The 14,860-nt window shown below is 43.7% G+C and overlaps 1 protein-coding gene across 2 annotated transcripts in view; it reads right to left on the bottom strand.

Annotated features, from left to right (window-relative positions):
* The window catches only part of col11a1a (collagen, type XI, alpha 1a), a 75,705-nt gene extending 61,481 nt beyond the window's left edge, over positions 1-14,224 (bottom strand). Inside the window, exons 1-4 of one of the 2 annotated variants that reach the window (XM_056434234.1) lie at positions 13,887-14,224; positions 8,535-8,699; positions 8,029-8,242; positions 5,641-5,803 (exon numbers count right to left, since the gene is read on the bottom strand). In XM_056434234.1, the coding sequence (XP_056290209.1) occupies positions 5,641-5,803; positions 8,029-8,242; positions 8,535-8,699; positions 13,887-14,001 (657 nt within the window). In that variant the 5' untranslated portion in view covers positions 14,002-14,224. The remainder of the gene's footprint in view (positions 1-5,640; positions 5,804-8,028; positions 8,243-8,534; positions 8,700-13,886) is intronic. The other variant, XM_056434233.1, reaches the window with a different exon arrangement.
* Positions 14,225-14,860: the final 636 nt, after the last annotated feature.

Here is a 14,860-nt window from a genome sequence, read left to right as displayed (position 1 = left end):
ATTGGGGGAAGTATCTAGATTGTTCTTTGAAAGTCTGTAATTGCTCGAACCGACTTCTTGGAAAATGTTTTTTCAGCCTTTACACACATCGGGAAGACATCTGAGAGGGGTTCTTGGGAGGTGGAAAAAGGGGCATGTCCTATTTTTAGGATGTTTGGCAGGATAGCACACAGAGATGCCTGAGCCCAGAGGTGAAATCCTGATGCACTTGTGTGAGCAGGGACAATATACGTTGAAGAGCAGAATAGATTGGCAGAAAAACACGAGAGAAATGAAACAGGCTGCGACTTGCTGAGAGAATGTGCGCAAGTGTGTATTCACTCTGTGTTAAAACTAGATCTATGGATCCTGACCACGGACCTTAGTACACACATCCATGTGCTAATGCTTGTCCCAGGGGCAAACAAGCGGGGCTTCTCCTTCAAATATTCTCTACGTAACAATCCATCAACATCTGGCTGCACAGCTTCAGTTTGACTGAATGCTAGTTTAAACTGTTCTTACAGGTTGGATCAGTGTGTCTCTCGTCATCTCTTGTCAAGCAACCCAAGAACAAGTAAACTTAAGGGTTTGTGGCCCATTCCTCATATTGAGAAATATCTGATCCTGTCTTATTGATATGACTCATTCCAGCCGTCTGATTTAATGGGCTTATCACAGTACTTACACTCCAGGTATTACATTTGTAATCGCTTCATTTCTTGACCATGCAGTTTAAGCAGAGCCTCATCTCACTTCAACAGTCTGCAACATCAGCTGAGATTTCATGCATCCACAATATTTATGCATTTTGGTCTCTGTATTAAGAATTAGCTCCTTTCCAGAAATATATGATATCATTTAACATCTGTGTTTGCCATTAAAAACTAACATTTACTATACTGACCAAGAAAAGGCTAAATTGACCTGCCAAGCGGGGACGGGACAGCAGAAAACCGAGGCGGCAAGTCTGAAAAGGCCTCGGCTGAGTGTGTGTTGATTTGTATGTGTGTTTGGGGAGGCTTGACAGAGAAAGAGAGATCAAGCTTCGCCTTGAGTTAAGTTGACATGTATTACCTCATGTGTCACCCTAAGACCAACAGTAAATGCTTGAACCCTGCCTAGAGTCAGCTCTTATTAGTCCATGTCTGCGAGCCACCCGTCTGCACACAAATAGGCTGTGGTGGAGACGTGGTGTTCGATCGCCGGTCCAGATTGGTGAACAACTTTTGACTGAATAAAACATGTACAAGAAAAGAATACATAAGCTTGTACCTGTTGGTTATCCCATAAAAAAACATTTAAAAAGTACTAACGTTGAACACCTAAAGGAATCAGATAATCATCTTAACACTTGCCTCGGTAACTAAAATTGCACTCCTATGGAAACGTGTCTTCCTTGAATTTGACGGCGCATTATCTTTAAAGTTGAAATAAACGAGCGCCAAGACAAGGACAGTGAGAAACCAATGTCATCTCAGGAGGGGAACACCAATAGGGATCCAGAGACAGACAGGCAGGGATTTAGAGAGAGCAGCTGAAATGGTAAAAGATGTTTTGTGCTGGGAAACACCTGGGGAGAGTTATGCTGCGGCTCTGGATCTGTCTTCTATTCTACTGCTGAGATAAAAGCCCCTGGCAACTTGGAGCGGAGCCAGAGCTCCAAAAATATGCCCCTCCTGGCTACAGCATAGTAGAGAACAGAACAGAAACAGGTCCATGAGGGTGTGTGTTAATGACGACGGTGTCAGAGGTCAACGAGAGCAGTGAGCGGCTGAAGGAGAGAAGCAGGGTCAAGAGCAACAGGTGAAACTTGTGGAAATCCCTTTACTACTCCAAAGCTGCACTGTATCCTCTTTATCGTGAGCCGAGTTAGATCCTCCTTTAGTTACGCATTGTTTGGCAGTGTTCACCTTTAAGTGGAGCTTAGGAAGTACTTCAATGAATCGCGTGTAATCATTCTTACTATCAGAAGAGGACAGAGTTGGCTTTATAATGGCGATATATTGTAAGCTGGGTTTTTTATTAAGATTTCTGAGTTGATAGCTGCTTTGACACTATGTTGTCTCTCAGAACTATATGTGATCTTAGACGACGTCACCACTACATCTGAAATGAGTGAGCTGAATTTTCGCATTCTGCATTTAATTAGCGATCAGATAACGTGTTCCTTTCCCTGCTCTGAGTGCAAACAGACACAGGGAAATGGCATAAAAATAAAATCACAAACATTTCCCTAAAGCATGATGCACCTCGACCTGGCCACAAAGCAACGGATATAAATACACATGGAGGGGTCAAAGGTTACAGGCGTGCACAGTAACAGTCATGTCCAGTGCATACCCGAACTGACATACTTTTTAGGATGCGAGAAGAGGAATTAGTATGTGAAATGCAGTGTGCCAGAGAAAACAGGATGTCTGACTGCATCTGGTCACATTCAGCGCTGTGCAAGCCAGCTTGATTATTTTGGCCATTCTGACCCAAAATCTCCTGCTCAGCAGATATATGAGCACGAGGTTCAAAGTTCAATGTTCAATGTTATGACGATGTAGTAGATCCCAATTGAGGGCCAACTGCATGCACCAGTACACACTTTGGGAAGGCAGCTGCAGCCAACTGAAGGTAAAAGGTAAAAGAAGGCGATTTGAACTGCAGCGAGTGTTCCCACAGGTGTGCTATGAAGACAACCTCCATGTTGTGAATCCACATCAGACAGTTGGAGGATACAAACAGAAAAGAGATCATTTAAAACAGAACAGATAGAGTGTGTGTCTGTGTTATTCACATGTTGTTATAATACATTTGGAATTATAAAAAAACACATTTGGTGTGCAAAGCAAAGTTAAAATGCCATCTTCAAAAATGCTCTTTTGGTTTGCTGTTGGCTACCAGGCTAGCAGACCTGCTCTGAAAATACCCAACACAACCCAAAGTTATCTTTAGCCAAGTGCATCTTCTGGCCATACTGGTGGTGTGGCACGGAGACACAGAGCCCCTCAGCTCCACCGGTATGTGTACGTGAGTGTGCTCGGCTCAGACAGGTACTGTCAGCGAGGCATGAATAGATGGCCTCATGGCTTTGGCAAGGAAGGGAGGCCTCAAGGCGGGGAGGGTGGGGAGGGAGGACGAGGTGGTGAGCAGGGGAGAATATGCGGCGGAGGGGAGGGGAGGAAATGAGCAAAGCCTGACGGGGCAATGAAAGACCCCCATTCATCTAAACCAGATCCCTTTGCGACGGTGGTCGCCTCCGACCTGGGACAGGTATGGCATGAATGGACATTTATAAAAAATATGGGTCAGTTTCTGTAATGTCAGAGTTTGAATAACGGAGTAAATGTTTAATTATTATTGAATGTATTATCAAATCTACCTCTGAAACATAACTACCACTGTGGTATAAAGGGGAGTATTTACGTTGGAAGAAACTGTGTAGTCGCTGCTATTAGTCCATGTATTTCTTACATTTTAAGCAAATAAAATAATATGACTCACAAAAATAATAAAAAGAGGTAAGACAGCTAATCTGCTGTCGTGCATCACTTCCTGGGCATAGCTTTCAGCTAAATTGATTTCACCATTTAATTTAATTTCTCATTATAACCACCGGCTTGAATGCAGAAGGCTAAGGCATTTCCTTCCCTTGTATATCCCAGCATGCATCGGGACCTGTGGATCTCTGAGGAGAGCAGGGACAGAGAACAGACAGGAGACCTGTTCCAAAAACCACACAGAGAAGACCCTGTTAACTGACTTATGGCTCCTATTTTCAGCCCTTCCACAGGCCGACCTCTGACTGGACACACTGTTATACACATGCTGGTTTCAGGGCCCTCTCGTGAATCTAATCAAAACTGACAGGAGATATGAAAGCAGATCTGCTTATAAAACTTTGCGCCTCAGAAAAACTGTCTCTAGCTTCAGTCTGCAATTAGATATCAGCAACATCAGACTGCAAGAGTTAATATTGTGACTAATAAAGGTAAATCCAGAATAGTATTACTATTGAAAAGCTCCATGTTTTTAGAACCTTGATTAGGCTACGGTATATATTATGTATTACACACTGTATTTTATAATATACACTATATTCTAACATCATTATGTATACAATCAAACTATGTTATTAATATGTTATTTACAATTGTGGACACATAAGATGGCTTTAAGGGTCTCTCTCCCATGGCATTGACATGGTAAGCTAAGGCAACATGGCTTTAAATCAAGAGCAGCAGCACCAATCATTCAAAATTGGCACCAGAATAATGACGAGTCGTTTTTGTTTTGCTGCCCATAAACAATTCCCACTTCCAATGACAAGCAAACTCAGCCCCGACCCAACCTTTGTGTTGATGCTTACTTCCCACCAAGAGAAGAACATGTGTCATGACAATTCAGTCATGCTAAAAGTAAATAATATCACATGACAAATCTAATCATAATGCTATTTCAACACCAATCAAAATAATCTGAATGATTTCTTTATTTTTTTTAATGATTCAGCCCAAGTTTTAGTCCCATCAACCAAGGTCTCTTCTAGTGTACACATTCTTGGCACCTCAGACCTTACAACAGACTTCTTGTAAAAGCAGCAGTCTCTCTCCTTGAGAGCCAGGTAACATGTCCTTACACGACAATATCATATCATAAATCATTCATATCATATCTTTACCAACCTCAACAGTTAATAGCACCGTAACTGCTATTGCATTTAACACTTTGTAATCATTGGGCACCTTTTTTGTCAAAGAAGGGACTTAAAAACCGCAGTCAATCTTATTGAGATAGAAATTGGTGGATCACTTCACATGAGACTCCCATGGCACCAAACGCATCTGAGTACAAGGTCAAAAGCAGCTTCAACGAGGGGCGTGAGACGTCTGAGAAGTTAGTTTGCAGAAAAACACAAACAAACAAGCAACTATGATGTACTGCTTCGGTATGGCTGCGGTCTCAATGCTACCACATATCACAAAATGCAGTCACCAGGTAAGGATGATTGTGAATAACGTCTTCCCGAGAAGCCATTGCATCACCCTCTACAGTTAGTGTCTGCTGGGACTTTTTGGGTAGAAGGCCAGCTGAGGAGTATCAGTAATCCATCGTCGATTGACTGTCGTTGATTTGATTCTTTAGTTCTTGCTTGTGTGTGTGATTTTTATAGGCCGCCTATGGGCCTATTTGATCTCTAAATACAGTATAACCTGAGCTTCTCACACCAAAATAGTAAAAACACATTGACCAAAAGTCTGATGTGCTCAAGCAGGAGGTCAAAAACAAGAAACTCTTGAACTCATCTGCTCCATTATTAAACTTTACAACAGCCTTGTGAAAAGGCCTCAGATATTACATATATATGTATGGTATGGGTGTAATAAAATCTCAAGGATTGAACTCATCCAGACGAGCCCTGGTTTCTATCATCTCAAGGATTGCCTCGATGGGATATTGATTCAAACTTCTTGGGGCACTTGAGGCAACATTTAAAATCTGTACACACAAAAAATACCACTTCTTTGTGGGGACTTTTTTTTTGTAGATAGTTGCTGCATCATTTCGGATCGATATACGAATAAGTAACCTGGCAATGGCAGCAGCTCAATCAAAACAAATCAATAACAATAGAAACAATCACCCAGTCTGACACGCTGAAAGCTTTACCTGGAAAACCTCCTCATCCAGGATCCTGGTGCCGAACACGGTAATGCCGTCGGTGTTGATGGAACCATGGTCACTCCTGAGGAGAGGCTTGGTGATCTTCTTCTTACAGTCTACAATGATGGTGACCGTCTTCTTCTCCACACTGATGGCCACACGATGCCACCTGGTAACAGACAAAAACAAGGAGGGATGAGGAATAAAAGAGGCCAAGGTCATTCAGTATAAGACTCAAGGGCACATGGGGAGTGGACAAGTAGTTAGTGAAATCAGAGGATGATGTAATATAAACAACATGCATGAATTAGGACGATGCATTCTGTGTGCTGTTTAGTCAACAACATGAAGTTTGATGGTCGACAATTTTGTTGTGGTTGATTACACTCTAACATCTTATCAGACCTTCTAATAGGATTATCAACCTCCTCTTATACATCACAACATACCTCAAGGGGAGATAAATCCAGAGTGCTCAGAGAACCAAATGCTCTAATAAACATGAAGCTCAGAGCACTGTATGATATAAATCACTCAACAACACCCATAGATGCAAAGGGTCACCCAAGGTCACACGTGAGTCTGACACCTCCCTCACCTCTGGACCATTTTGCCACTGCACTTAAGGGCTATTGCATACCAGGCAGCAGTGGACCACATTCTTGCCCCCACTCTCTGGCCCTGTTTAACACGGGATTACACTCATTAAACTCAAAACTTAATCCTCCTTCTGGGTTACTCGGCATGACAGACATGGTGAACATTGTGGAAAGTGTGTGTCAGAATCCAGGAAGGCCTGCCTTGCCAGAGCAGGAGACACACAGTCAAAACATTGTTCTGAGGTGGAAGATGAGACCTGGCACCACTGAAGCTCGAGAGTTTATCACAGGTACAAATATACAGTATATATGATATAATATCTATAAATATGTATGGTAAGGAGATGAAACATGTCCCATTTCATACAGACACATACCATGGTAGACAATAGAGCTTAGAGGACACCAAACAGTACAGCGGGAAGGATTACTCGTCACCTTATATGGCAGAAAGCAAAAGTCGGCTTTGATAGGTTTAGACGGCTTCTCAAACTTCTGATGTGCAGAATGATCAAAAGAAGAAGAGTCAGAATTTCTTTTTTTTTACGCAAATTGGTTTGAATGCAATCTTTTGAAAAGCAATCAGAAAGAGATTAAATGAAATCCCACTAAGGATGTACAGTGGAACAAATCACTATAACACTTCTTAATCACCTCTTCCCTGTATCAGAAAGGATCGTGCTTGTTTCACCTCATCAATATCATCATTGTGATTCTCTTTTCAAAGCTTGGCGTATGCTTCTTAGTAACAATGAATACATCAATAGGGATTGCAGACTGTACACAGCCTGAGCTGGAGTCAATAAAGATTTATAAAAGGCCTGGAGCTGGAAGGGATCCAGACAAAGAAGTTTTTTAAATCCTGTACACACAACTACACACTGGACAATACAGCCCTACAAGACGAACACAACGCTGGCTGGAGGTGTTAACTCCTTCTCTTTGTTGCAACCTGCACATACGTCATCCCTGACATGAGACTTTTGAGGAGCCAAAGCTTCCTTCTGTTATGATAACTCTGTACACAATAGATCTTATTAAAGCCAATTTGAGTCACAAACATATTGTGATCGATTTATGACTTCCTTCAGAAGCTCAAAAAACACCTCTCCTCCCCTTAGCACGTTCAGCGAGTGGAAACAAATTGGAATAAGACTGCTGGGAGTCCTGGGATTTCTGAACCTGGGAGCAGGTTTATGCTAAAAGGTTAGCAGCAGTGCTTCTGGTTGGGTGAGGTCATCCAAGGGGGTAAAAGGGAAGTTTATGACTTCCCCTTTTCCCTCCGTCTTTCCCCCCTCTCTAAAATAACAGAGGCACTAAGTTCGTGGATGAGGTTAGGTTGCCTACAGCAGTCCCTGCTGTGCCTCAATAATCTAGTGTCTCCCTGTCTCTGACCTCTCTCTGTGCCCATGGACTCCCGATGAGATGGATAATCCGGTCAAGAGCACCTGTGGTGCAAAACTGGGACGATCACGGTTGTTTTCCTGCTTGCTTGCATCGGTCTTGCAGGTACTTGGTCAAATTGTATCAGCTGCAAGTTCTACAAAAGCTGTATCAGGTCATTCAGTGCTAAACATTGGCACAGCCGGATGGTATGGACACGTTTGAAGTCCATTTGGATTACACTTCATATGTTCCTCTTGTAACATCGAGCATTTTTCATCCCAGACCCTGAGACACCCACAACAACTGCACCCATTCCTTCTGAATCAGCTTCACCTGCGAGCCTGAGGGTGGGTGTCTGCGCTTGAGTGTGTTACTTATTACGTGAGTGGATGTTTGAGATTGGACGTACTTTCCGTCAGCAAGGTTGAGAGTACGGAACAGAGGGTAGTCCTCTGGCGCCGGCTTGCCAGTCTGATCCTCATACAGGAAGACAGGTGAACGTCCCACTTCCACGCCCAGCTGCTGGACTCCCTGCTTGTTGTAAAGGGACAGCAAGAAGGACTGGAGGCCTGACTTGGGGCGCACTGTGGTCAGAATGGAGAAGTCCTCAGGAAAAACACCTCCTGCACGATGAAAAGAGGAGGGGTTGAAGAGACCGCTCAATGGGTGAGCGTTATTGTGACAGAAGACATGATTCCAATACGACTGCCTTGTTTAAAACTATACTATCTAGTATAAAATATATTGAATACTACTCAATGACTTCAATTCAACAATGTTAACGTTCCATGTTTGTCTACCTTTTTATCGAATACTAATCAGAGAATCACCGTCAAAAGACACATTTTAAACAAATTAACCAGTTGAATCTCTTTCAACTGCCAACTGGTAGAAAGGTTGAACAGTTCCTCTTACCAGGGAATAGCTGTGTGGTGGGGGCACTGATCTGGACCTGCTTGGCAATTCTGAAAGCTGAGTCCGGCTTTGATGCTCTTCGGTTTGTGCAGAGTCCTGATGTTTGTGTCACTCCTTCGGGGTAATTTTGAAATTCTAATACTTTTAGCACGTCCACTGGCTCTGCTGATCAGGGGAGCAGATAAAACACAAGTTAGGTTATGGCATTGGTTTCTGAAAGCTGCATTTGGTTCAGCGCATGGAACATTTAACACATGATATATTAAAGTATTTATACAATTTGATTTGTTTGCAGTTTTTCATTTCAATTCAGTTTCAAATACATTTGTCCCGGTCCGGTTCAGGTAATTAAACACAGGGCAGAGAGAGAGCCACTGCCGGATTCAGGTCAAAATAGACAGGGAAGATTCAAAAAGGATGTGGAGCAGTTCACAGATTCCCTCATCATTTTCATCCCAGAGCCACTACGACACATAAGTCACAGGACACACTACGTCCTATCTGTGATTAACTTAACCTAGAATAACAACTCGTGTCTAAACAGTTAAACGTTGCCTTCCTGTGGCTCTGCAGGCTCATCTGACAGGAAACGTCTCTGTCCAAGCCGAGCAAAGAGCATAATGAACAACGTGCCAACAGAGATCTAGTTCTATAACACCTGGATGGGTTTACCTTGATAACGGTCAACAGAAGCTTTCCCCTTCTCTTCAATCTGATGCACTTTGTATAAAGGAGCCTGTGTGGCGATGGTGCCCACGGAGACCAATGGGAAAGCACTATAATTATACGTCTTCATCAAATCATACTCTCAGAATAAAACATTAGCTTGATGAACAATATTTGGGAGAAATCAAACTGCTGCAGTATATTGACCACCCTGTTACGTGGGTCGTTTGTGCGTGAGATATGTTTTGATCCCCAAGGTCCAAAGAAAAAGTGCAATTCATGCTAAATGAGACTATAAACATTATTTACAAGCCTCATTTTCAAACAAAGACTGTTATTGTATTGCTTTAGACCACATTTTGAGAGAGCGTTTAATGAAATAAAGCGCATATATCAAATAAAAACAGGTACTCAGATCATTTCACATAGCATAGCAATACCCGACTTATGGCAGACTGTTAAATGGAATAACATTAATCTGTTTTTGTAGGGTAAATAAGCAAGCGAAGGTGTCTGAAAGCATCAGCAAGCCCCCTTCCTGACGGCTCTAACGCCGCTGTTTTGGTTGGCAAGTAGAGCTTAAATCACCCTGAAAGTTTCTTTAACTTCTTGATACAAGAGGGATCTTTAAAAAAAAAAAAAAAAAAGTCTAATGTCTCACTCAACACTCTTCGTTCCACATTCCATGTTTTTCAAGGAAAAGGCAAATAAAGAATCTGTTTCATTCTCTTCAGGAAAGCACCTGGTTTCAACATGAATCTATACTTAGTGAATATGAAACTGCTGCGAGATAAACCAGATCCCCTGATAGTCAGTGATCACTACACTGCTATTTGAGCCATTATTCAGAACAAGTAGACACAAATCCACCTCAAGGTTTTTATTTTTATGGAAGACAGTAAATATATATAGAATAGAATAGAATATACACTTTTATTAATCCCCAAGGGGAAATTAGTTCTCTGCATTTAACCCATCCTTAGTTATTAAGGAGCAGTGGGCTGCGGTGAAGCGCCCGGGAAGCAACTGGGGGTTCAGTGCCTTGCTCAAGGACACTTCGACTTGCAACTAATGGGGAGAGCGGGGATCGAACCCACAACCCTGCGGTTGCAGGACGGCCCTCTTACCCCACTGAGCTAAAGCCGCCCCGTTAAGTGTATCATGCTGGAGGTATTTTCACATAAAGGGTCTGGCCTACATCCGGTCTCCTTATTTTCCAGCTCCTTATGCAACACCTTCGATGGACCGGAACAGATGCACATCATGATGAAGGCCCAGTGAGCTGCTCTGCTTTAAGACATAGTACAAAACCCTAAACTGTAAGCAGTCCAAAAAAGCACTCTGAAGGAGAAAATAAATCTGCATAGCACCACCAGCGAGTCATTTTACAAATATCATCCACTTATATACTATCTGCTCAGTAGGAGTGAATAAGTCTTCAGTTTCAACCCAAAGTCCACCCAAAGACACAGGAAACAAAGACAAGCAAAGCCATGTAAGAACATTAGAGAAAATGTGAAGTTGAGATCAAAATCAGCAAACTGTTACTCCGTAGGAATGCACTTACTAAGGACAACTTGGCTTATTATTGTAGCTTGTGGATGGACCAGCTACTTGCTTTGGAGAGTGAACTGAGGACCCCATTGTGAGTTCCTGCGGAGCTGCTTTCAGTTCAAACTCCAGCACTCATATATTCCAGATGTGGCTACGACCCTCACACAGAGGTGCTGAGAAAACGTCAATACTAGCCAATCCATGAAGGTGGCTAAATGAGTGTGCACAGGCTTTAGAGCAGTGCATCTGATGAGCTGGTGCGATTTGCCCTCAGGGCTGAGCAAACAGGCCATGAAGCCACCGGCATGGCGGGATGGACCCGATGAGTCTGGAGAAGCGAGACAAATCCAACACAATGCAAAGTTCCTGCAAGCCTAATGCTCAGTTATTGGATCGTCTGAACATCATTATGCAAACTGAGGAAGCCTGCGTGGAAGGGCGGAGTCGTATCGGACACATTTCCATAAGACTTCAATGGAGTCATTTGATATCATCTCCATTGTTTTCACAAGTGTACGTCCATGTGAACAGTGTGTTCCTAGAGATAACGTCCTTAGGACAGAGGCTAAACAAGTCTGCCTCAGCTCCTCCTTTATCACACAGCAGTATGTGAGGCTTGAGCAAACAGATATTGTATATCAGCGCTCATCTTGTAACACACACGTGAAATTGGCTAAGAAACAGAGCAAGACCTTTTCACCTGCAGCTCCCTGAGACTCTAATAATATCTTCAGCCAGAATCTCTCTCAATATGTGTCGTGCCCCCCCCCCCCCCCCCTCTCTCTCTCCTTCCTTAAACTTCCACCATGCTGCCGGCTAAAACAAGACAGCTTTATGCAGGTGCCATACCAAAGAACCTTCCCTGAGACCTACCCAGTTTTTCAAAGCATCCCCACCCCCTTGCTTTTCCTCTCATTAACTCCTTGTACAGTATGCCTCCATGTGGTATTAGAACAAGTCGTCATACAGTGTGTTTTCAGTCAGGTCAGGAAAAAGAGCTCTTACACTACATTTCACAATTGTAGTGTAAATATGCTGTTAGAGCACAATTTCAAGCTGTGGATTTTGCGAGGAGGAGGAGAGGCTTGTCTCAATGGGATTCGGAAATGACTATAAATGTGTGACAGCTACCCATGACAACGGTCCAGCAAGGAGCTGATTAGCTGACACTCTTTGTTGAGCACAATAGGGAGAGGTCTCTGGAAATGCTAGCTTTGTCTGCTGGAATGCACATGGCTGCGCCCTGGGGGCTGAGAAAACGTGTCTGTACAGTGCTCGATGAAGAGGGCACCCTGCAGAAACAGCTCTGACTGAATGAGACCCCGGAACGCAGAGCCTGCAGCTAATTGTTTAAGATTAAGAGACCAGGAGTTGACGTGTTTGGAAAAGTGAGATTTTCCATTCAGAGTAAAATTACAGTCCAGTATCTTCTGAACTGGCAGGTTGTGATCCTAGTATAGGAAACAAACTACTGTAAAACGAGGAAATGTTAAGTCTGTGAATGAATACAAAGCATCATTTATTGTTTTGTACAGTTAATTAACTGCAATAACTGATATTTTTTAGAAATCTTGCGTTTACTTGACTGATTATTTGGTTTGAAGGTATAGAAATCTGCTGATGAAACATTTTCAGAGCCCAGAGCATATCCACTATTTAGGCTCACGTTAAAACCCAAGCTGAATTTGCATTCTGGAAAAGTGTCATCATGGAGATAAAACTATCTATCTCTACCTGTATCTGCACGGAGCAATACACTCGTACAGAGTTGCCCATTGGCCAAAGAGTGATGTCTATGTAATCCTAAACCCTATGACTTGTGCTGTAGGCTAGGCCAATATGCAGGCGTGCTCTTTGAAGGCTCTGAAATCATAGGGAAGTGCAACAAGGACCATCATCAAATAACTACTCAGTACTTAAAGGGGAAGCATTCCCACCGCTCGGACAACACAGCCTTGTCCTGCAGCCGACCAAACATCTAAGTGCAAAGTTGCAGGGAAGAGCTGGTCAGCGCGCAGGGAGGGGGGGGGGCACAAGTCAGCTTTTGGGCTTCAGTGTGGACCAGGGCAGTGTGGAGATAGGGTGAACCTGACTGACCACTTGGCCCCATACAGACCAGAGGGGCTCTGCGCTCTGCACTGACGGATCTAAAATCCCCAAGGCCTTTGTGAAATTGCTCTTCACCGCCACATGACAGAACATCCTAAATGTCTGCACAAACAGTGCTTTGAGCCACTTGACCTCCAATCAACCAGCTAACCTGGCTGGACTATCTTCCTCTTCACAAAGGACAACATGCCCTCAAGTCATTTATGAAGAGTGCAACTAGTTCGACATCTAAACAGAACTACAGCACCCACACTATCACACCGGTCCACATCCAAATGAAAGGTGTAAACACTTGTCAGCATGAGGCATCGATGGTTTCAGTTCAATTCAGAAACGTGTGTGAGTTACAAGTTATCAAAGTCTCGGGCATCCCGCGTCGTCTGGCTGAGGAAGATCCACCCTGCTAACCGTGTCCACATCCACCTCGCGGACCCCAGTTCAAACAATGAGCTTTCTTTCAGCCCAGGGGAATGTTCAAAAGCAGGGGACGCCGCTGTGTTCTCTCGAGCTCCAGAGCCACATACCAGCCGCTTAGGAGGAATTTAATTGGGCGAGGTGTTTCATCTTCTGAGCGGACGCTTCCCACTCATGCGTAACGGCAGCCCGCAGTACACTGTGTCATAATAAATACTCTTTTTTTTGCCATCTATATATGTGCACCTCGGTACTGTATCAGGGTCCTCTCGGGATTTCACCGTCCGCTTCACTACAGCAGCCTACTGTGTGTGTGTGTGGGGGGGGGGGGGGGGGGGGCACATTTTTAATTCTACCTAAAGTTGTTTGTTTGTTGAAGGCTTTCTCGTCGCGCTCAATTACAAGGAAACCTCTCGTCAATGTAGTAAATGCTTCTGGTTGTGGAACGTTAAAGAACAAACTCATTAAATATAGCCTACAACTGTCTCGGAAGCGAACGTGACGCCATTGTGTGCAGGTAAATCTGTTAATCCCCCAATCTCCATCATCAATTACCGCGTGTTTTCCCGGCCGGTCGCCGCTGCCGGGTCGAGTTGGTGAGAGTCTTACCTGCTCGGACATGGGTCGCTTGTAGAACCAGGGTTAAAGTGATGAATGCAGTTACGGTGGAATCCATAAACCATCTTTTCGTTTTCCACCTTGTGGACCACTTTTGCATCTCCATGGTCGGGCGCCCACAAATGGATAAAACTTTCAAGCTACTTGATGTGGATTTTAAAGACGTCCCTTCCACAATCCCAGTGATGATGGAAAATGTCCTAGAAAAAAGCCATAAGTGAGAAGTTCAGCCACACCGAGGGCCCCGATCCTCCTTTCCAGTGCCCAGCCTTCACAGTGAAGGTAGTCGGTCTTTAACCAAAACGCACAGAGTGCAGTCGGTACACTTGGTGCGTCCGCGGACAGGAGGGCTGGGCAAGCTCCTCAAACCAGAGCCACGATTACAGGGAAACGACAAGGGAGCCAGCCCCCGATTAGCAAATCACGGGGCTGGAAATTCTCCTTTGGGTCCACCCATTAGCTTTGTAATGCGCCCTCAAGTCTCTCGCGAGTGGTCTGAGGAAAGAGAAGCACACATACACCCGTTGGTAACGATCTGGGAAGGATGAAACGTGAGCGCTGTACATGCAGGGTGTTTCTAGAATAAGCTATTCTGATAATATCATATATATCACGCCACCTGAGCTGCTGCAGATAAATGCTGTTATTGGCAGGATACATACAGCATTTAGGGAGTAACACGAGGAACTGTTTCAGCTCATAGCCCACTCATCCACAAGTCAATTCGTGAATAATAAAAAAAGAAGTACTGTGACAAATTGAAAATAGTAGCCATATACCACCAATACAGAAAGCCACACGGGGGCTAAATAGAGGAACACACATTCTTCCATCATATAAAATCAAAAGTGTAATGCTGAACTTAATTATAACTCGCCTTAAGTGTGCTGTGGGGAAATAATTGCAGCTCACTGGTGTGCCACTGTGCAAACACTAGATAATCCAGCTGGTTGAGAATTAGTATC

Source organism: Pseudoliparis swirei, chromosome 16 (assembly GCF_029220125.1).
Source record: "Pseudoliparis swirei isolate HS2019 ecotype Mariana Trench chromosome 16, NWPU_hadal_v1, whole genome shotgun sequence".
NCBI classification, from domain to species: Eukaryota; Metazoa; Chordata; class Actinopteri; order Perciformes; family Liparidae; genus Pseudoliparis; species Pseudoliparis swirei.
The sequence above is the reverse complement of the archived record's forward strand: the minus strand, read 5'-3'. Positions and strand labels throughout refer to the sequence as shown.